The sequence below is a fragment of the Nothobranchius furzeri genome, chromosome 16, assembly GCF_043380555.1.
Source record: "Nothobranchius furzeri strain GRZ-AD chromosome 16, NfurGRZ-RIMD1, whole genome shotgun sequence".
Classification (NCBI taxonomy): Eukaryota; Metazoa; Chordata; class Actinopteri; order Cyprinodontiformes; family Nothobranchiidae; genus Nothobranchius; species Nothobranchius furzeri.
Window position 1 is genome coordinate 30,541,819 of NC_091756.1, and position 22,738 is coordinate 30,564,556.

Genomic DNA, 22,738 nt, shown 5'->3' on the forward strand with positions numbered 1-22,738 from the left:
ACAAAACTTTTTATTTGTTGTACAAGTTGATTATTCTAATTCAACTTTATAAAATAATTTAACAAGATATTAAAATGAAAAATATGCCCTCCATAATTTAAAACTATAACTAAAATTATAAATGTATCATATAAAAAATCACAATCAAAAGTTGACATTACAGTGTAAAGTTTTCAGTTTTATTTCACTTCAGGAAGACAAATATAGACATGACATTTTTATAAAGTGCTTTAATCATGTTATATATTTAATTTGACTCTCAGCTCTAATTTGAGTTTTTATAAATGTACAACTATTAAATATAACTCAGTTATAAAACAATATTATGACTCTGCTCCTCAAATTACAGAATGAACTCAGCCATAAACATTCATGGTCACAACTAATCCGTTAAACTGGTGCTTATTTACTTTACTATTCAGTCAGTAAAACATCAGTCCTCAGTGAGCCAGCAGCCTGTTGTCACATGACTCTGATGTCATCACGTCAAACCTTTCTCTTGCAACATGGTTGCACTTGAGCAAAGAGGCTCTGGCCATGGTGATGAGAGTGCTCCAGCGTGAAGGTGCCTGGAGGAAAGATTAGGGCCCGATCTTCCTCCGCTCCTCCTCTGTGCTCCCTTCATCTTCGCCTGCAGCGGGAAACAGTCATAGAAAAATGTTAGTCCCTTTGTTGGCGTTGGCTTAGTTGATGCCAAAGGACTGACAACCGCCTTGTTTGGTGTGTTTCACTGACAGATGTCTTTTATCCTAAACTGAAAAAACTTGCTCAACATGGACTCTCGCATCCTAACAGGATTGGATCAGTTTGTTTTTACTTTCAATCCTTCATATTTCTGGTGGGTTGTGCGTTTTCTGCTCGTATCAAACCACACCTCAGCTTCAGGACCAACACATGAACCTGGACATGGGTCATGGTGAGCTCAGCCTCTGATAATGAATCCTCTCACCCTGACTGCTCTCTGGGAGTCCCAGACCCGGGCTCCAGCCCCAGCAACAGAACACTTGTAGAACATGACGTGCCAGAAGGCGAAGATCACAGCTGTGGCCGTTGCATGGGAATGTGCTCTTAGTTTGTACACAAAGAATGCTGTCACTCTGCATCAAAGCAGCCTGATGGACTAACGACTGGTGTGTGTGTGTGTGTGTGTGTGTGTGTGTGTGTGTGTGTGTGTGTGTGTGTGTGTGTGTGTGTGTGTGTGTGTGTGTGTGTGTGTGTGTGTGTGTGTGTGTGTGTGTGTGTGTGTGTGTGTGTGTTCTGAGCATGCCTCTGCCAAACACACCTCTGCAGAGCTAGTGCCAACTCTGCAGACGCCAGAAAGTCTGACCTGCATTCAGGGCTGAGTCTGTTTCTCTCTCTCTCTCTCTCTCTCTCTTTTCTCGTTTTTTTTGAGCCGACTAGAAACGGGGTAACAAGGAGGACCCATCCCTGCACCGTGACTGCAGGGCTCATCTTTGTTCTTCTCCCGTAATACTGACATAATTACAAGCTTTAAAGATCCTTCTCACCTAGGTTTTTTTTCCCTTCATACCTCCTCTTGCAGCTTTTTGCTCTGAGACACTCACACCCATAAAGCCAGGACTCACTCCTCAGGAGGAAGCACGAAGGCCTGCTCTCATCAAACAATTTGTTCTTTGGTCAGATGGAAACATGAAACATCACAGCAAATTTATTAGCCGTCAGAAACTCACTCCGAAACTTCTGCAGCCTCCTTTTTTGTTGTGACTGAAATTGTACAGTGATAATAATTTGTGGCTTTGTTCTGCTCCACTGTGACTTGTGGGGAAATTGGAATCGTTCCCTCTCCTCCTCTCTGGCAGACCATTCCTTAATGCCACCAGATAGTTGCAGACAGAAGTACAGGACATGACCAAAATGACGGGGTTGCACGGCAGCTCAAGCCACTTAAACACTCTGTTTGCAATTTCACAGCCGCTCATAAGTGTGATTTCTCTGAAGATGAAATGTCAAATGTGTGTTCAACTCTGCATCCAGTAGCTGTGGTGACTTCTTTAAATGCTGTGCTATTTTTTATTTCCCACTTCTGCAGAATAAATAAACAAAAAGTAGAAATTAGCCATTAGGCAACAATGTGCACTAAAATCTTTCATTTTAGTTTCTTGGTGTATTCAGTTAGAAAGTTAGTTGGCAGAGCAGACATAAACGGAGCGATTTAGTAGCCGTGGTGACTTTATAATAGTTTTTATCCAGCTTGCTGCACATCCTGCCTCCTAATAACTCTAATTAAAAATGGTTGATCTGGAATGAGGAAAACCAGATCAACCTGAACTTGAATAGAACTTAGTTTTTGTCCTGAGATGACTTTCTAAATTAGTTGTCACCAAACACTTGAAACGGCACTAAGTACAAACCTGAAAGAAACAGTTATGGTCTGCAAGATATTTGAAATATGCTGAATAAATGTATTCATAGTGGTTTGTTATAGTGTCTTAAAATTATAATATTTAAATGTTAATATTTTTATGAACATTTTATTAATTCGTCATATTAACAGAAAATATAACAACACATAAATAATTAATTTAAAAATAAATAATTTATTTAATATATTAATAAATTTCTTAGTAAATATTAATACATTTCCGATTTCGTGAAATGTGGTATAAAATGTTATACATACATACATACATACATACATACATATATATATATATATATATATATATATATATATATATATATATATATATATATATATATATATATATATATATATATATACTTTTAAGAGTAAATTTGAAAGGAAAGACATTTAGGAGGATATTGTTGGATATTAAATAGGATTCGACGTCTGAGTGATTTTTTTACTTGTTATTTCTAACTTGATCCTCCTTAATAATAAAAACCAAATGTTATATTTTATATTATATTGTTCTTATGTGTCTCTCTGTATATGTTGGTATATTTGTGTACAAATACTGACACTATATGTATTTATTGTCTGATCCACAGCAGGAGGAGGCGCCTCCTCTCCTCTTTAATGAGGTTAACGGAGGCGCTCCAGTGACAGCCGGCTCCTGAGCACCAATCAGAACCTCGGCTGATGGAAGGCTGCGTGTTTGAGCCTATGCAGGCAGCAGCTCTGTGAACAACCTTGTCAGCTCCTCTGCTGATGTCAACCGGGACACCTTTCGCTTTTGCCTCTCCTCCCGGACACCTGCGAACATGGTCTGCGTGACTCCTCGCTGCAGGGGATTCCTGATCCCGAACACAGCTCTGGATCTGAACGCGGATTTGTTCCGGTTTTCCTTTGATTTCTGACATGAATCCTTCAGAGCGACGGCTTTATGGACTTAGCTAATGATGTCTATGGGTTTTGTGCCTGACACACTGAATGGCTCCGATCCCTCCAAATCGGCCTTTCTAGAATTTGGCCACGGATATCCGGCCCACCAGCAGCACTCCCCGGGACTCTCACACATTTACCCCGTGCATGGCTTGCACGCAGCCGGGCATTCCCAGCACGAAAGTGCCTTTCCTGGCAACTCGTCCTACGGCTCCTCGTTGGGATACGCCTACCCAGGCGCTGTGAACGCTCACCCCCAGTCCGCTTATATGTCCTACCACCAGCACAGCAGCCACAGCAGCAGCTTGTCCCACAGCAGATTAGAGCGGACAGGTAACTAACCTCTCCACTTTGGCGCGTCATTACGCACAGGACGCGCGTAATTGATAGAACATATTGAGACAAATTAGATTCTATGTTACGCCTTAAAATGAAATAAACATCTATTATTAACCTTCTTCTAAGATGTGTGGCAAAATGTGCTTTTCCTCTCAACCGCTGGAGAAAAACGCCACGTTTAATATAAGAATCCCGCGCTGTCCTTCTCTTTCTGTAACAGTCATGGCCTCTGTGATCTGGGCCTGACGCGCTTTGACCGGCTCTGTTGGAGCTCGTTAACCGTCACAGTTGTGAACAAAATCAATAATGTTAAGCCTGCAGGGAGCTCGTTTATCACAGATTGGAAGCAGAAAAGATTTATTTTTTACTTTCAATAAAAACTTTTAGTACCTGAAGTAATCACAGCTGCATGTTCATGTCTGATTTATGGAACTCACTGTGTGTGTGTGTGTGTGTGTGTGTGTGTGTGTGTGTGTGTGTGTGTGTGTGTGTGTGTGTGTGTGTGTGTGTGTGTGTGTGTGTGTGTGTGTGTGTGTGTGTGTGTGTGTGTGTGTGTGTGTGAAAGATCGTGACAAGTCCACGGTGACTGAGAGTCGGGACATTCGGATAGTGAATGGCAAAGGGAAAAAGATCCGGAAGCCTCGGACCATCTACTCCAGTCTGCAGCTGCAGGCTCTGCACCAGCGCTTCCAGCAGACCCAGTATCTGGCATTACCGGAGCGCGCAGACCTGGCGGCCAAGCTGGGGCTCACGCAGACTCAGGTGAGCTGATGATCAGAATGAAGGTGTAAAATATCAGCCTGAAATGACTTATTATTATTATTATTATTATTATTATTATTATTATTATTATTATTATTATTATTATTATTATTATTATTATTATTATTATTATCTGAAAGAGGCCAGAAGGTCACGCTGACGGAGGAGAAGGGAAGCTTTAGTCCGAGGATCATGGAGCTTCAGCAGAAAGTCAGGCCTAATCCTTTAATGCGGCTCTTGTTTGCTTAACTTCTGCGGAGGATGAACTTGATCTTTTTTAGGTCTTAAATTAATATTTAAGCCATTTAAAAAGCAGCAGAACAACAGAAAAGTAACGTGAAAGGTTTAACCCTCTGCTCGTTTTTAATTTTAGGTCATCAGTGAGTTTAGTGATTTTTTGGGGAGATTTGAACGTGAGATTAAAAGCTGCACGTGCACGCGCGTTCTGAAGAGACGCAGGTGCCAGGTGCACGTGTCAGACGATCATCCCTGGGCCTCCAGGTGTCCTCCCTGCTTGTATTTTTGTCTTCATCATTTTGCTCAACTTTCAGTGTTGAAGCGTGATGAAGCGGCGTGAGTTTCAGGAGCTGACCCGCCTGCAGCTCCAGTCCAGGCAACAAACTTCTAAAATGAAGGATTTTTATTTTTCTGGTGTTAAAGAAAGTATTTCCACTTTTACTTTCACACACCTGCGCAGATTGTAAATCCGTAAATTAACAGCACATCTAACCTAAAGTCATTATATAATAAATGTATAATAAAATAAAGTCAAATGCGAATAATTGAAATAAGATCAAATAAAAAAACCTGACCATATTTATCTTCACATAATAATAATAATAATAATAATAATAATAATAATAATAATAATAGACATTTATTTTCAGATTTAAACCAAACTATAAAAATGTATTAAAGTTATTGTGTAAAGGATCAAAAGGGCCAGATATTTGATCTCAACTCAGACTACGCGGCGGAAGTGCCCTACCAAAATAAAAGAGGGGTGCTGGTGTGGGTCCGTTTAGATCCGTTTCATGTGCAGAAAGAAACCAGAACAGTGATGGACTCTCTCTAATAAACGATTTGTTTCCCCTGCTTGTTTTGACAGTGACGATTAGTTTTTTTAATCTTATATTTCTATTTGAATTAAATTGTATTTTAATTATTTTAAAATTTTAAACCATTTTGTTTGAATGCATAGTTAAATATTTAGTTAGAAAGTTGGAATTTCCTAAAATATCCTAAATGTGACTAAAAATGAGCAAAAGAAAATCCGCATCATGAGGAGCTGAATGGGACTAAAATGTTTAAGGCACCGCTGAACTGACAGAAGGCTTCTGATTTGTTTTTATTCGGTGATACTTTGAGCCATCTCTGTCACGCGCTAATGATAAAAGGAGCACGAGAGCCCAATTTGAATTGATTACAAGTGTCACTCAGCAGCATGTTGTTTTTGAAGTAACCCGTTGTGCGCGTTCCCTCTCCTCCACAGGTGAAGATCTGGTTCCAGAACAAGCGCTCCAAGTACAAGAAGATCATGAAGCACGGCAGCGTCTCATCTGAGGGAGACCACCTCCACAGCACCAGCTCCGTGTCCCCCTGCTCCCCAGCTTTGCCCCAGCTCTGGGAGGTCTCCAAAGGCGCCCCGATGCATCCGAACAGTTACATGAACTCTATCGGTCACTGGTATCCGAACCACCACCACCCTCACCAGCAGGACGCCGTGCTGAGGCCTCAGCTGATGTGAGTGGAATGCTTTCTCCAACTTTTCAGGACTCCCACAAATGCCTCCTCTTCCTCCCTTCTCCTCCTAACACGGAGCTGAACTCCTTTAGAGTGTTTCAAAGACTTATGTCCTGTTTTTTCTGTATTTTGCGTTTGGAATTGAGTTTTTACAGCGACGTTCAACCAAATGGATTTTTAAGGCTTTGTCTCTGCAGCTCACGGCCGCTGGAATGTGGATTTGTGTTTGCAGCTTTCAAAGGAGAATCTGTATAAAGAGGCTTTTTTGGAAATCTACTGTGTGCTTGGATTTGTTCTTTCTTTTAGATTTGGTGTCACGTTTGCTCATCCAACATCTGATTTAGTTGCTTATATTAATGTATTTTTTTATTATTTTTGAAGGAAACGCTATAAAAACAATGTCATGATTAATGAGTCAGCAAGACTCCGCGGGGCTTGTAGCTTTTATGATTCTTTTAGATCTAATCGTTTCTTGAAGATTTATAACAAAAAATTCTAAATGCACCCAGAAAGAAATTTTAATATCAAACAAAAATAAAATGAATATGATTTTAAAATACCCATCTAAACAAAGATAAAATCGTTCCTGTATAGATTTTTTATTCATTCAGCATTTCCAGCTCATGCAGGTGAAACGAGGAGATCTTAATGCTACTTTTACGCAAATTGGATGCAGCTTTTACGCACGTCACAATTTGACTAAACCTGCTTTTCAAACTAGATAAATTCTTTTTTTTCTTTTCCAAACTGCTGGAAGACAGAATCCATCTTGTTTTTTTCTCTAGTGAGTCATTTAGTGAGAGCGGAATGATATTTTCCCCAATAACAAAAATCACCGCTGTCATATTTTGACGAATGAGCGTGCCATCCCCGCGCCTGCGTTTACACACCGGTTCGCTGTGAGCAGTGCTGTTTAATCACACAAAATTAGACTATTTATATCTTTGCAAACATTCATCAGAGGCTGATTAAACGAGGAGCTGATTTCTGATTAATGGAGCTGAAAAGTGCTTTAAAGAAGCAGCCAGTGACTTTCTTTGTGCCTTTCATCCATCACACTTGCCTTTTGCGGCTCTCTGGCAAACATTTTCTCTGATGTTGCAAAAGAAGATTTGAAAAACGTAACTAAAGCAGCAGATTTCTCTGGGATATATCCTTATTAAAATGCAGAAGCTTGTTTTTAAACATCTCAAATATCCCAATGAATGCCTTATTACAGGCAAAAAAATAAAAAAATAAAAAATAAAACAAAGTGCACTCCTGCTGCCTTTCCCTCCCAGCCTGCTCGTCAGTGCTTACCTCCTCACAGCAGTGCAGCCTTGTTTCCGGAGCTCTGATCCTCTCAGTGTTGTCCCAGTGAAGAACAAAGCCTCAGCACATCTCTGCGTTTTCACCCCTCCAAGCTGATTTTACTCACATTGTGATATTTTAACATCTCCTTCTATTTATACACACAAACCTCATGCCCTTTTTCCTCATTCCTGGTGATTACACGTGTCTTGTTAAACTGCTGAAGAAGATGTGAGCACTGCAAGTGACGGAGGGGCATCAGGGAAAATTACAGGCAATTTCACATCTCTAGATTAGAATAATGGCTGGTGGAGTTGGACAGAGAAGACGGGGACCAATTACCACATAGGCGGATTGAGGGGAAAGTGAAAACGCTCCTTTTGTAGCAGACAAGCTGGGAGAGGGAGGGGAGGGTGGGTGATGGGTTGAAGGGTAACGATAATGGCAGGTCTGACTGTATCAATGATGTGAATGGTCCGGGGGTTATCAGATACGAGGTGTCTGATGGGATTTAATTGCAGGATAGCAATAAGAGGGGAAAATAGCTTGCTATTAAATCCCAGTTGCTGTGAATGGGTGAAAAGCAGTCAGGTCTCTGGGGTGATTATTGTTATTAACTTGAGGGAGCTGACATGTCGGGTAATTGTAAGCAGCTTCCCCGTTAGAGAGGGATGATTTACAGAAAACAGAGCTTTTGGGGGCCATGGCATTAAAACAGAGGAGGAAGTAGAACTAAGGTTGTTTCAAGATTCCAACACCGGCTTTGTTTTGATTCTTAGACTAAGTCAGCTGTTTGCCACCAGGACAGTGCACATTAATAACAGGACACCTGTAACATACTACGATTACCCATTGGCTAGTTTCTACCTGCTGTCCTGTTGCCCTGTGATGCCCTAGTGGGGGGCAAACATCCCATCAATAACAGCAGTTATAACAAGAAGCAAATGAAAAAATATGGTACAACCTGCATACACTAAAATTAGATAGTTTTAAAGAGGAAAACCTTTAAAATTAGGCTAAATCGCGATGCAATGCGTACACTGACCATGATCAGACAATGCAGATGAGGTGACACACCTTTTTGATGGAAAGGCCACAGCATGTAGACAATGTAGACAGGTCTGGTCACTGGTAAGCGACGTTTTAGGCTTAGCGTGAAAAAGGTTTGATGTAATGATGTCTCTGATAGTTGCTGATATAGTGTTCCATTCCTGGGAGCTGATTGGCTAACATCACGTCTCCTTCTTGGTATGGTACCGGCCCTTCTGCTGAACCTGGATGAGGTCGATGTGATGGTGGAGCCCTTCTGTGTGCGATCTTCTACAGCTGACATCAGTTTACTTAATGAATGTTTTCACCTGTTTAATGAAAAAGTCACAGTGGGGAAAGTGCTTTGATTTCTTGTTAGTTACTTTTAAATTCTATAGAGACTAGCAGCATCGGTAAATAGAATCAAGAATAAGGGAAATGTTAAACCTACTGCCAGTGAGTCATCAGGATCACCATGACACATCTTCCTAACAGCAAAGTCAACAGTTGCTATGTGGAAACTGTGTCGCTTGTACCAAATAAACCTTGAGCTAAGATCTGCAGAAAGCTCTGGTGGTCCAACATGGACCTTTTTCTGTTGCAGCAGGGATCCACGTAGGGGTATTCAATTCCGGGCCTGAAGGGCCAGTATCCAGCTCGTTTTAGTTTTAACACTGTTTCAACACACCTGATTTCAATCATCAAGGAATTAACAGGTTTCTGTGGAGCCTGATGAGCTGCTGCACAGGTGATTCAACCACTGAACATGTGTTGGAGCTGAGGAACCACTAAAACGGGATGTATACCGACCCCCTATAGGACTGGAGTTCAATAACCCTGACATAGAAGTTTAAAGACCCCTCACTCAGTGACCATGGCCACCCCAGAAAACTGCTAATATTCACCTAAACCATAAATTAATTTCATGTATTCAAAACATTAATGTGAAACACATAAAAAAATGCAATTAATGAGTAAAGAAATATTCAGAATTTAAGAAAATGATGTTTCTGCTGCTCACTACTTAAAAAAAAGTTTATATCTCCATTGTCTTTTGTGAAGACAGCATCAAGTAAATAATTTTTTTTTCAAACAACAGAAATGTATTTTTCTGAAATGTTCGTTTCTCAAATTAGTAGTTAAGTGTTTAGGATACATATTATTTATTTATTTTTTAATAAACAAGAACAAAGGACGTCATGTGCCGGGGTGAGTCCTCCTCTCATTTTCCCATCTTTGAGTTGTGTGTTTCAGGAGAGGGAGGCTCCAGCTGCAGCTGATTTGCAATCAGCGGGTCTGGCTACAAAAGGAGGATGGAGAACACTCCTCGACGCCGGATGATTACTACAGCTTGGTAGTTTCTTGCCCTCTTGCGATTCTTGGATTTTGTGCTCTAGTGTTTCTTGGATGTTTTTGTGCACCTTTGGATCTTTTCCCCGTGCTTACCCGTTACCAGGTTTTGGAACGTTTTTGGACTTCTCTGGATTACGTCTCTAGTTTTCTGCGACTCCTCTGGATAACTCACCTGTGCCCCATAGGATTTCCGGACGCAGCTCTCACAGTTTTCCATTCCTCCCGGCCGGCCCGCTCTCCTCTCGCTCCCTCTCCTGGACACCCCACTTGGATTCACCCCGGCACCCAACCTACCCTCCGCTCCCCTACTCCCAGTAAGTCTATTCTCTGCACCCACCAAGTTTAGACTTACCTTCCTGGACTCACCTATTCTGCTCTCCCCTCCTCAGATGCTGCGCTCCTGTCTCCATCTCCACTGGGCTTTTCCAGTGCACCTTCAGTTCCCATTTTTAAAATAAAGATTTGTATTTTTACCATAAGATCTGAGTGTGTGATTCTGCATGTCTTGGGTTAAATGCATCCCCCAAACCATGTCAAAGGAGCAGTGCATCGCCACAGGCTAAGCTCTCCCAGAGTTCCCACAAGGGCTAATTTGGTGTGCCACCCCAAAGTTTCCTTTGGCCCCATCTGGCCACCCTTATCAAAATTTTCTGGGGACGCCCCTGCCCTCACTTCCTATTTACAAGAGCATGATTGAGCTGCAACGCCCGATTGAAGCTCAGTAGTTTTCTCTGCACTCTGAGGTGGTCTGAGAAAACTGTAGGTCCTGCAGCAGCGAGAGACAACGTGAAACATGCTATCAAGCACATTTTGGATTTAAAAATTTAGTGGTGTGTGTAACAAACAGCTTATATGCATAAGATGAAATTCTTCTAGCCATGTTCAAAAGTTAGTGACATCATTACCTACTAGCCCAAAAGAATCATAAAATAAAAACTGTAATAAAGTAAAAACAATAACGACATAACTCCTTTCATGTCCCGCTTCAACTCCATGTTTCTGCTCAGAAATCAGCCTGAGCTGTAATCCTCCAGAGAGGGAGGAGTTTTCTCACCTGCCTCAACAAAATCCCATTGTTGTCTGTGAGGACATTCCTCAGTGTTTGTCTACATCCTTCAGCATAAAAAGTCCCACACAACCTGGCTGAGTCTCACGTTTTCACCTTTCATTTGCAATTTTCCCCCCCCAAACTTGTCAGGTGTAGACAACAGTGTTGTGAACACAGAAATAGCACCGTCTTTAAATGCAGCAGGTGTGAGGCTGACAGGAAGATTGGCTTTATTGTTTTTGTAAAATGGAATAAAAAGTCGTTAATGATTTTCTCTGGAAGAGAGACGTGACAGTAGTTGTGTTTATGTTTAATAACGATATTATGACACAACAATGGAAGGAAATACCTCTTCCCTTAGATGAGAGTAATCTGGTAGTGTCTCTAAATGTTCATTTTTACCACAGCCTGGTTCTGGTTCTGGTCTGATGTGGTTTCAGCAGCCATCTATCTGAGGCCTCAGCCTGGACTTGTCCTGCCCCAGCCTGCAGGGTCAGCAAGGGTTCACAACTCTCCAGCTGTCAGGGGTGCCTTCTTCTCTTCATTTCATCCAGGTTTACAACAAACCGGAGAGCTTGAGTGATCCTAATGCTGCTGTGGCGCGGCCCGGCGCGGCCCAGCCCAGCCCGGACTGGGACTAACCACGGGGACAGCTGCTGGGAGTCTTTCTGTGGCCATGTTTCCATTCCCCCGACCTCCACCTCAACCCCGATCCCTGCACTCAAGAGACCAGTGCTGACACCCCACTGTGGCCTGTTGCATAGGGGTGGGGGTGAGGTCACAGCATTCAAGTTCAACAGTTCACCCACCCCCCACTTGTAAAAGTTTAGAGATGACATATGTGGCCATGTCTGACAGCCCACAAATGCAGCTGAACGCATGTTTGTCCTCCACACCCAGGACGGTTCACATTCAAAGGGGCCCACACATGCTGAGGGGGGCCACCAGGGAGGGGGGGGGGGGGGGGGGGGGGGTTAGGGCATGGTGGTGTCACATGTTGGTGTGATGAGATTTCATTGATATTAAAAAGGCAATAGTGATCACACTGCTTTAGTTAAATCAGCACAGGGGTATTTACACGATGACTGATGCCTCATAGACAACTGGTGTTGAGTTCAGGGACACGTAACAAGCCGGACACCAGGGAACTGTGGGAGCCCTGACACATTACGTTGTTTCATCCTGAGAAAATGTGCTTGGAGTTTGAGAAAATGACACGTGAGACAAGGACGAGAGACAGAAAGTACACTTTAGCCTCTAATAACAAAATCCTGATTTTGCTCTTTTTCTCCAAACTCTGATAAATAATGTAAAGTTAATGCAAAATAATTGATTATAATTTCAGCTAGAGATTAAAAGACTTTAAAGGAACTGAATACTTAGATTTTTTGAAGCTGGATTTGCAACAACATGACATTAGTTCCTTAACAGGCCCAAAACATCCATCACACTACAGAAGAAATAGTAATAATTCCCATCAAATTAATCAGCAAACCCAGCACTACAAGGCCATCTAAACCATTTTACCCGTTTTTGAGGAATAGGCTTCAAAATAGGCCTGTAGGGCTTAAGGGGTTAAATACTTTTGAAAAACAATTTACTTAAAAGTGCAGCTTCGTTTTTATTTCCTGCTGTAATTTCAGATGCTTTGTAATGTTGAGCCTCTGCTTTCATAAACCTAATTTAAAAACCTGTCATCTCATAGCTGACAGGTACAACAATATTAAGAAATGTGATCCAACACTTCATCCATTTGCATTCCGTGTCTCCTGGATTCTACTTTGGGTAGAAATCAGCCACCAGATAATAATAATAATAATAATAATAATAATAATAATAATAATAATAATTATTATTATTATTATTATTATTATTATTATTATTTTAATGCACTAAATAGGAATATTTTTGGTGCTGTGAGACAGAACGGGGCTCTTGTTTTGTCACTGACACCATAAAGTTTCACCTCCACTGCAGAGTGCATACCATTCCAATTACTAGAAAGGTTATAAAAGCTCCAACCTTGTGGGTACATTCCCTCTCTGTGCGTAATGGCACCCCGGTGGTCCATGTGGACGAGATCCCCATCAGCAGTTTCTCCATCGTCTCATTACTTTTTCAGCAAATTTAATATAAAATGCTTCATGTGGTCAAACTGCCAAAAGCTCCATTTGTCAATAAAAAAATTATTTTCTCTCAGTTTTTATTCCCTTTTAGCGTTATTTCCTCATTACTGTTGTCACAACACTCCTTATCAGTTTACCACCCCTCAGCTTATTAAAATTGGTTCCCCCCCCCCCCCCTCCCCCGTGTGCGTGGTTTTTGCGTGGAAGAGTAATTTTTCCTAAAAGCAAAGCGGAAAAGTGGAAATTTGTTCATCTGAGTTTTGTTTGTCAAACGTGACAAGAAAGGAAAGTTTATATTTTAGTTGAATTTTTTAAGAATAATTACGCGTCACGTCTGCGTGCGTCTGTGCGCCTTCCGCCCCCTGCGGTCACTCCTGTCTGCAAATGATTTTCTTATCTGGCAAACGGATTTAAAAAAAAGCGCGACTGACTCCAACATGTCTCACTCCAAAGGAAAAAAAAGAAATTAAAAACCAAATCAATGACGCCAAAAACAAATCTGTCACTTTAGTACAATGTTGTAAAAATAGTTATTATTGTTATATTATTATTATTACTATTGTTCTCATTATTGTTGTTGTTGTTGTTCTTCTTCTTCTTCATCTTATTATTATTATTATTCAGATTTTCTCAGTACGTTATCCTCACCATGATCACAGGGTGTGCATATAAGTGGGCACTCACATCTGTTACTTATTATTATTATTACTATTATGTTTAGGATTTTAACTCAGATTAAGTGTCAATATTACAACGTGTGATGAATTTTTCCTCAACTGAAAAAGGCATAATAAAATAACTTGTTTACCCAGAACAACTGTTTGTAACACATTGTTTCAAATATTTATTTCAGAATTTTATACTTGAATTTTCAAAGTAAAATAATTAAATTTTTAAAATGAACTTTTCTCCATTTCAAATGCAAACAGATGCTTGTTATGAACAAAATGATGGCTCATGTCTATCTTTAAACGTGAATTGAACAACTCTAAACAAGCTGAAGTCATCTGAAATATTTACATTTTTTTGGTTTCGAATTGAAAAACTTTCTTTAGGGAACATGTTTAGAAACGAGCTGCACACACAGCATTCATTTACCACCTTTATTTGTTTGACAGGAAAGTTCGACTAATTACATGAATATAAAAAAGGTCTTGATAGCACCACAGTGCAGTCTCGCCGGTCCAAACAAACATCATCATAGTGGTTCTGGATATAAACACATATTTACAACCTTCAGCATTTTTGTACAAATCCTTATAAATATGTCCTGAGTTGTTTTTTTGTTTTTGTTTTTGTCATATCTTTTCTACAAACCCTAAAGCAGGAGCTGGTTGCAGCATGGATCAATCGCACAGTTTTGTTTGTTTAAGCTACTGGTTTAAAAAAAACTTTGCATATTCATTTACAAAACAGGAGTTACATACAACAGAAGTGATAAATAATTTAAAAAAAGAACACGCCAGAAGTCCATTAAATATGTTGCCAAAAGTGATTAGAAATCCCTTTATGTGCTTTAAAGGATCCAAAACCAAATGTCTGGTGGTCCTGACCAGACAGCATGCGCTCTGGAGAGTCTCAGGGTTTTATAAAAACTGAATCATTGTCTTGTGTTAATACACGGCTCCCACGCTTTGCTGCGGGACTGGGTGGTGCACGGTGCCTGGGTGCTGTAGGTGCGATCCCTGCTGGTACCAGTGGTTGTTATAATCCTCCATGTAGGGTGGAGACGAGCTGTGCGCTGGCTGCGGGCCCTGAGGCCGGCTGATCGGGGTGTTCTGAGGGGTGCTGCTGTCCCAGACTGCGGGGGAGGGAGGGGAGTTGCAGGCCATGGAGTCGCTGGCGTTGGGACTGTGGTCCAGGGGAACCTCGCCGTTTTTGTACAGCTTCTTGAACTTGGATCTCCGGTTTTGGAACCAGATCTTTACCTAAAAACAAAAGATAAATAGTGATATTAGCCCTAATGCAACACAACAAAACGTTCCCGACATTGCTTGACAATTTCCAAACATCTGAATTGTTAACTCCTACTAAAACATGCCAAACGTTGACAGGCGGAAATCAAATCTGTTGTGCGTAATTACGCACCTGTGTGTGAATAAAAGCCTAATTATCGAGCACATTAGGGAGCTTTTGTTCACGCGACTCTTAAGAATAATGATCCAACAGATATCGGGTATTGTAGCGCGTTAAACAACATACCTGAGTCTGAGTGAGCCCGAGCTGGGCCGCCAGCTCTGCTCTCTCGGGCAGGGCGAGGTACTGCGCCTTCTGGAAGCGCCTCTGCAGAGCGGCAAGCTGGTAGCTGGAGTAGATCGTCCTCGGCTTGCGGATTTTTTTAGGCTTTCCATTTACCATGCGGACCTCGGGTTCTGGCTCCTCTTTCACTATAAATTCAGTTTAGAAATGATGAATTAATTATCCAGCTAATCTCACCGCTGATCACAACCTTAAATGCCAAGAGGCACAAAGCACAAGAAAGAAAACGGAACAACTGCGTTAAACACTCGAACGTTTAGGAGCACGATGACTTTTTAAAAAATCAGGTTACAAAACTTGCAATTAGGAAAAATACGCATAGATGTAAAAGAGCAGAGTGAAAATACAACTTCATATTTTATTATAATAAAATCGAACCAGATTTATTAGTGAAAATTGATAAATCACATAAATGTCGACTTATTCACACAAAATCAGGCTTGTTTTTAAAGAGTTGTATTTCTAGCACGGATGGTTAGGAGCAACACGTTTATGAACATTTATATTATAAAAGTATAATTCAAGTTAATTGTTTGAAAACTGTACCATGGGGTCAAGTATAACGTATTTACCTGATCCCGGAGGAGAGGCCTGCAGGTGATCTCTGCTGTAATGTCCGTACTGTCTGTAGCCGTTCGTGTAGGGGTATTCAGACTTGGTGGCGTACGCTCCAGCGGCTCCCATCCCGTTTAGATTAAACTGGTGGTGGTAAGAGTTCATAGGCTGTCCGTATGGCTGACTCTGAAAGTACTCGTGGTGGCCGTGCGCCGTCTGTCCGCTGTAGTAGCCCATGTCCGTCACCGACGACTCGGGCAGAGTCGGGGAGTCCTTGGAGTTCGGGTGGCAACTCATAGATCCAGGCAGATCGGTCATAATGCTCGCAATCTTCTTGTCATAGCTGTGTCCGGCGCTCATGGTGAAAGCAGCGCTACAGAACAAATAATGATTAGTATTTGTAGGAAAAATCCTCCCCCGCTGGAGCGCGTAAAAGGCGGAATCGCAAGACAGAACAGCTGTGCGCGCGCTCTACGTTGCGTTTTCGTGCTTGTAGTCCACTCAAACTCCTCCAGCTGCAGAATCCAACTTGTGGCATTGCTCAGCCGCTGTGGCAGAGAGTTATAGAGAAGTGGGCTGGATCCCGCCTTCTCATTGGCTGTGCTCACCCCTCTTCGCTTGTGAGCTCCGAGCGAAGTACTGATGAAACAGAGCCTTCAGCTCTGCACCCACTTCTTTTGGACTAATTCTTCTATTTTCTCAAAGTGACATTTACCTGTTGAATTTCAGCTTTTGACAACTTGGATAAATTAACATCTTAGCCCCCACCCCCCTCAAAGCTGCTGCTTTGCTCGGTGGCATCCTGGTGTTGCAACACTTGGCCGACGTGTTTTCTAAAGCCTAATCCCGCAGCCAGACCGTCTCCTTAATGTTTTATGCAATGTTTTCTTAACTGTGCCTGGAGATCACACTACATTCAGCCTATTGAGAGGCTGCCAGCCGACCTCCCTCTGGCTGCTTTTGTCATTCAAACATGTTCGCGGCCGCTGGACTTTATGTAAAAGCGATGGAGGAGATAAGTTAAAAACTAGTTCAACTGATGTGTCCTTAGGGTGAATTCCTCTGCTTGTTGTGCTTAAGTGTGCGTGCAAGTCCAAAGATGATAAATGGAAAATAAGTTAGTCTACTAATGGATTAAAAGCAGCAGTTTTAGGCTAATTTAGTTGGAAAACAATTAAAATCCCAATGCTTTTAATCTTTTCCCATCTGCAGCGAAGACCAGCTGTTGATTTGTAGATGCACAGCGCCTCCTGGTGGATTCATTAGTAAATATTTCTTCTTTTTTTCTTCATATAGTAGAAAATCAATGAAAGTTCACATATCTTCAAATCTCGGCTTTAAAATGTTCCACAAGAAAAGTGTAAGTTTCTTATTAAACTCCTTAAAACTCTTTATAAGTTTCTCATCATTTCATCCGGAGAGCTGCTTTTCTGGTATTCGTCTGCCCTCTGCTGGTTATAATCTGTAGCGCAGCGGACCCATTCCCTTGCTGTGTTTTATGCTAAGCTAAAGCTAAAGGGCAGGAGAATGACCAGGCTGGCTAAAAGATGTTTTTTCCACTTACCTAACTCTGGAACATGCGTCAGCAGACAAATTTTCAATTTTGGGTGGAATATATGGTAAATGGCCTGTATTTGATATAGCACCTTCTAGAGTTCTTGTAACCCCACAAGGTGCTTTACAACACAATCAGTCATTCACCCATTCACACACACATTCACACACTGGTGGGGATGAGCTACGATGTAGCCACAGCTGCCCTGGGGCAGCACTGACAGAGGCGAGGCTGCCGAGTACTGGCGCCACCGGTCCCTCCGACCACTACCAGCAGGCAACGTGGGTTAAGTGTCTTGCCCACGGACACGACAGCGACAGACTGAGCGGGGCTCGAACATGCAACCTTCCGATTACGGGGCGAGCACTTAACTCCTGTGCCACCGTCGCCCCAGATAATAAGGAATATCCCTTTAAAAACATTTATTTAGCAGAAAAATTGACAGGATTTACAGTATTGTGCCAAAATATGACAAAGTTACTTTGCGATGTATAAAGGCTGATATTCAGTGAACGTGTTTCTTTTTTTTAAAGACAATACAGAAAACCATTACATTCATACAACATTAAAATATTTATTAGTAATTTGGAGACTTTTGTGAGCATTAAGTCTTCATATGAGATGCATCAGATAATAATAAAAATATTTTTTAAATGCTAATATTTATTGGCTCATGATAAAATACTAATTAACATTTATCTATCGTAGTTAAATCTAACTGAATTGTTTATTTATAAAACATCTTTCCGCCCCAGTTAAGGAGGCCGACTGACAGCTAACAGATCACTCTGAACTAGAGTTCTTGAAGGGATGTAACGGTCACAAGTGAAGCAAAATATGGTTGCAGCTGCAGCCGTGATCGTGAGGACTGCATCAACCTGGCATAAAGGGAATTTCAGTAGTTCAATAGACATGATGAAAGCGTTTGTAGCAATGGCCGTGTTCGAGATGAGCCAGTTCTGCGCAGATTAGATCACCAGTGCTTGCCGGTTAGATCCAGGTTTCATGGTAGAGCATGAAATGTTAGTTGGTCACATGCACTCTGCAAATCATGTTACGTTGTTGATGACAACCATATAGTCCATGAAGAGAAATGTGATTCGTGTTCTTTTGTCACGTTTCCTATGAGCACACTAAAACTACAGCTGATAACCTTTACTTATTATTAGTCATATCTTCATTTACAATATATTATACCCGCAAGCATGTGAGGATGTGTTTCAGTTGCTAACAGGCACTGGAAATAAAATAAAAAATTAAACAAGTATGAACGCTAGTGCAATATCTTCATCCACCGTCACCCGTGAGGTGTAGGGAAATCTGTCCAACTTAAAGAGCAAGTAATGCCTCAAATAACTTTTTTTTGCTGATAACCTGTATAGATGAGTGTCTAATGGTGATGTACACATGTGTAATCATTAGTTTGGCAGTTTAGTGTATCTTACTTAAAATTTAATATTTCAGCCCAAAACCATAATTATCTCCATCTTCAGGTTAAAAATTGCTCCACATTTATGTAGAATCAGCTGTGGCTGATAGCTAAGCTGAAAAACATGACGTTGTCAGCAAATTACTGCGTGGCTGCACCGCAATGGTCTCCAGGTGAGGCAGCCGCACTTCCACCTGGCTCAGCCACTCACCTGCCGATATGACACACTGGCGCTCTGAGCCGTTTGCCGTTCTTGAAAAAAATGCCTTCCTCCCCTTTTCATCTAACGATTGCGTTTAACAGGAAATCCTCCAGAAGGCTGCAGAATCTGCGTCTGCTCTTCTCCTGAGTGGTAAGTCTACTGTGGGTGCGTGCTTGCGTGCACGCACGAGTGCGCACGCGCTCGTTAACAACTCATTTTGAGATTGAGAAACTCTGACAGCACATGTGGTGGAGGTTGAGCGGGGTGCGGTCTATCACTGCCTCAGTGCCACTCTCTCGGTCCGTCAGGCGACGCCTCTTTCAGAAGCACTTTTCTAACAGGAAGTGTGGATGAAATACCTCTCCACCCATGCATTGACCCTCTTTCTGAGACGCTGCAAGTGATTACTGACACAACAGCTCTTTTCAGAGCTACTTCAACTCAGACATCCATCTTGGACACCTAACCGGCAGACCCCGGGTTGCATCTCATGGCCTGGGAAGCTGAATTCAGAGGAAGCTACTAATCTCTGAGTATTGTGGTGTTGACGTCCGGTGACCTCACCACTCTGACCGCAACCTTCCGGACCGCCGGCAGCAACGCAGACCAGGGTATCGTAACCCTGCATACTGGTGACTGATGAGGTTTTTATCAATAACTAACTCTCTAGTTTATAACAAACAACAAATTCTTTTACACCCAGATTTCACAATTTCTCTCAGATACAAAGAGCGGTTGCTACAACATCTAGCTTCCCTCACAACACCTCACATCCACCACATCACATCTCATTATTCATATCTTGTCATGTATCATTAGTTTAGGAAAAATAATCAAATTCATTTTGTAAACTACATACTGACTCTGTCTGAATTAATATGAAGTGTGTTTATGGTCCCTGAATAAGCAAGGAACCCTAGAATCTTCTGATTAAACATTCAAAGATCAATCAGATTGATATTTCATATTTGTATGGAATATCACATGGAATATCACATCTTATTGGTCATAATTAATATGTATTAATTGCTAATATGTATTAATTGCTACATCTCTCCCGAGATGGAGTCATTGAGTTGATCAGATGCAGGAAGGCGTGACCAGGACTGAAACTGCTTAGGAATGAGATTCAAAGCTGCATTATAGGTGCTGGAAAGGTGAAATCTGAGACCCTGTCCACACGTAGCCGGGGATCTGCCAAAACGTAGATATTTTTCTACGTTTTGGCCTGTCATCCACACGAAAACGGAGTTTTTTCACACAAAAACAGATCTTTTTAAAAACTCCGACCAAAGTGAAGATCTGCGTTTTCTCCGTTTTGGGGGTCTGCGTGTGGATGGACAAAACCAGAGTTTAAGGGTCCGCAACGTCACTTTCTGCGACAAAAAAATGCTGACATCAGGTGTGCGACCTGTGTTTACACTAGCCGACAGCATGGATGCCCTCAGAGCTGCGCTCGCTTTATCAGTTGTCCAAGCGCTTTTTGTTTGTTTGTTTTTGCAAGCGGAATTACTGCTCCTTGCGGAAGACCACAGACGAAGGACGAGGTTAAGAACGGGGGAAGTACTGCCGCTTACAGGTCTGGCATGTCCTTAACAACGTATTTACCCGGGTACGTGTGGACAGAGTTTGTTTTTAAAACGAGGTGGTGTGGATGCAAGTTTTTGGAGGGGCGGATATTCGTTTTTAAAAAACCCGGCTACGTGTGGACAAGGCCTAAGACCCCGCCCCTATTAAAAGTGGGGTTTTCACATTTGACATATAACTTCCTGTACTCCTCTCGCAAACCATTTATCTTCTCTGTCCAGAATGTGGACTTTGTCATCTTCAAAGGTGTGTCCCTTGTCCTTCAGGTGCAGGTGGACTGCAGAGCCTTGACCTGAAGAGGTGGCTCTCCTGTGTTGTGCCATGTGTTTGTGTAATTGTTGTTTAGTTTCCCCGATGTAAACATCTGGACAGTCCTCACTACACTGGACTGCATAAACGACACCACTAAGCTTCTGTTTGGGTGTTTTGTCTTTTGGATGGACCAGTTTCTGTCTGAGGGTGTTGTTGGGTTTAACGTTTACCGGGATGTTGTGATTGGAGAAGATTCTGCTACGTTTCTCTGAGACTCCTGTCACATATGGGATGACGGTGCTTTTGCACCTGTTGTCCTTTTCTCTGCTAGTTGCTGTTTTGGATGCTTTCCAGACTTCTTTGTAGATTTCACAAAAGCCCAGTTAGGGTATCTGCAGTTTTGGGGAGCTTTCTTGATGTGTTTCTCTTCCTTTTTTTAAACAGTAGTTTAAAAATTACAAACATTACTTTGATTTTACAAATAAAAATTTCTAAGCAGAATCTCTGAAAAGGAGCAACAGATACATTCAGGGGTTCAAAACTTTTATAGGCTGTTCTCATGCACTTTATTTATAGGGTATGTGTTTATGTTAATACAAATGGGAAATAAAGTCATGTAAAATAATCCTGAAACTGTGATTAATTCTCAGACTAACCGTACCACCAAAATGTATCATTGTTGCAACCCTAATTCAGAATAACTGTACAACTTGTTGGCAGGTAAAATTGTGATGTTCTGGTCTTTGCTGAGAGAGGAGACAGCTCTTTTTTCTTGTGGGGACAGGTCATTAGAAGGTGGTGCTGTAACCTTGATCCTCAGTTATTCAGCTTCTGTTTCCCTTAGGTTGTTGTTTCTTATTGCAGGTTCTGTGGCAGTGATGAAATCTACTGTGGGGATGCGTTGTGGAGAAATGTGTCCTTAAGTTAGGACATCTTCACACCGAGCACAGACTGAACAGCCATTTAGATCAACTTAATACTGACAGCCTTTAAATAATTCTATGAGTAACACTTGATCCAGTCGCTCACGTTGACCTGTGTTCATGCAGAGAATTTTTTATTTGAAAGCAAATTTGGTCAAAAACAAATGATTTAGTATGTTTTAGCTTTCACAGTGGTTCCTAACTACCTGTTTAAATTGCTGCCTGTCGCATGGATTGGCATAGGCACTTGTCCGTCACCGCACCGCACGGTTGACCGCCATGGGGGACTTGCTCCGTCTATTGAGGAACCAGATAGATAAGGCCCTGCTGCCCAGGGTACAACAACCCGGAACAACAATGCCTCCACATCCTGGCTGGCTTGTTCTGTATCATTGTTAGTAGTAGAAAATAGTGTTAAATAGAACTTTATTTTTGCCTCAGTCTCAAATTATTATGAAGGTGTAGTTTTCCTGGACTACCAAAATTACCTGGTTTAATCTTAAATCAAATATTAAAAGATCTATAATATTGATAATTCATATTTATATGGAATATCACATCTTATTGATCATTTATTAAAATTAACCACTTACATCACTTAACAGCACTGTTGCCTTGCAGCAAGAAGGTCCTAGGTTCACATCCCGACCTGGGGTCTTCCTGCATGGAGTTTGCATGTTCTCCCCGTGCATGCGTGGGTTCTCTCCGGGCACTCCGGCTTCCTCCCACAGTCCAAAAAACATGGCTGTCAGGTTAATTGGTCTGTCTAAATTATTCATGGGTGTGTGTGTGTACTTGCTTGTTTGTCCTGTGTGTCTCTGTGTTGCCCTGCGATGCCCGTTGACTGCTGGAGATAGGCACCAGCTCCCCGTGACCCTGCATGGACAAGCAGGTTCAAATAACGGATGGAGGTTTCAGCTCATTTTATCTGCACTAATGACCACACGGTGGCAGCATCTCCCTGTGCTGTGAGGAAACT

General features: G+C 41.8%; 2 protein-coding genes and 1 long non-coding RNA gene across 3 annotated transcripts; 1 reads left to right on the forward strand and 2 right to left on the reverse strand.

Moving 5' to 3' along the window:
- Window positions 1-158: 158 nt before the first annotated feature.
- On the reverse strand, window positions 159-7,712 carry LOC129166539 (uncharacterized). Its single transcript, XR_008565524.1, has 2 exons — window positions 7,451-7,712; window positions 159-631 (listed from the first exon to the last, which is right to left on the reverse strand). It is a non-coding gene; the product is annotated as an uncharacterized lncRNA (long non-coding RNA).
- On the forward strand, window positions 3,031-6,427 carry dlx4b (distal-less homeobox 4b). Its single transcript, XM_015963498.3, has 3 exons — window positions 3,031-3,640; window positions 4,212-4,408; window positions 5,901-6,427. Exons 1-3 carry the CDS (start codon window positions 3,322-3,324, stop codon window positions 6,153-6,155), a joined length of 771 nt encoding a protein of 256 aa, XP_015818984.1. The 5' UTR covers window positions 3,031-3,321; the 3' UTR covers window positions 6,156-6,427.
- A 6,374-nt stretch (window positions 7,713-14,086) lies between the features above and the next one.
- dlx3b (distal-less homeobox 3b) lies at window positions 14,087-16,307 on the reverse strand. Its single transcript, XM_015963497.3, has 3 exons — window positions 15,829-16,307; window positions 15,200-15,384; window positions 14,087-14,925 (listed from the first exon to the last, which is right to left on the reverse strand). Exons 1-3 carry the CDS (start codon window positions 16,169-16,171, stop codon window positions 14,611-14,613), a joined length of 843 nt encoding a protein of 280 aa, XP_015818983.1. The 5' UTR covers window positions 16,172-16,307; the 3' UTR covers window positions 14,087-14,610.
- Window positions 16,308-22,738: the final 6,431 nt, after the last annotated feature.

Bases quoted from the DNA above. Each gene is read 5' to 3' on its own strand.
- dlx4b (XM_015963498.3), top strand. From the start codon at position 3,322: ATGATGTCTATGGGTTTTGTGCCTGACACACTGAATGGCTCCGATCCC. The intron at 3,641-4,211 runs GTAACTAACCTC...TGTGTGTGAAAG, and splicing joins CAGCAGATTAGAGCGGACAG to ATCGTGACAAGTCCACGGTG. The intron at 4,409-5,900 runs GTGAGCTGATGA...TCTCCTCCACAG, and splicing joins TGGGGCTCACGCAGACTCAG to GTGAAGATCTGGTTCCAGAA.
- dlx3b (XM_015963497.3), bottom strand. From the start codon at position 16,171: ATGAGCGCCGGACACAGCTATGACAAGAAGATTGCGAGCATTATGACC. The intron at 15,385-15,828 runs GTAAATACGTTA...CTGAATTTATAG, and splicing joins GGCCTCTCCTCCGGGATCAG to TGAAAGAGGAGCCAGAACCC. The intron at 14,926-15,199 runs GTATGTTGTTTA...TTTTGTTTTTAG, and splicing joins TCGGGCTCACTCAGACTCAG to GTAAAGATCTGGTTCCAAAA.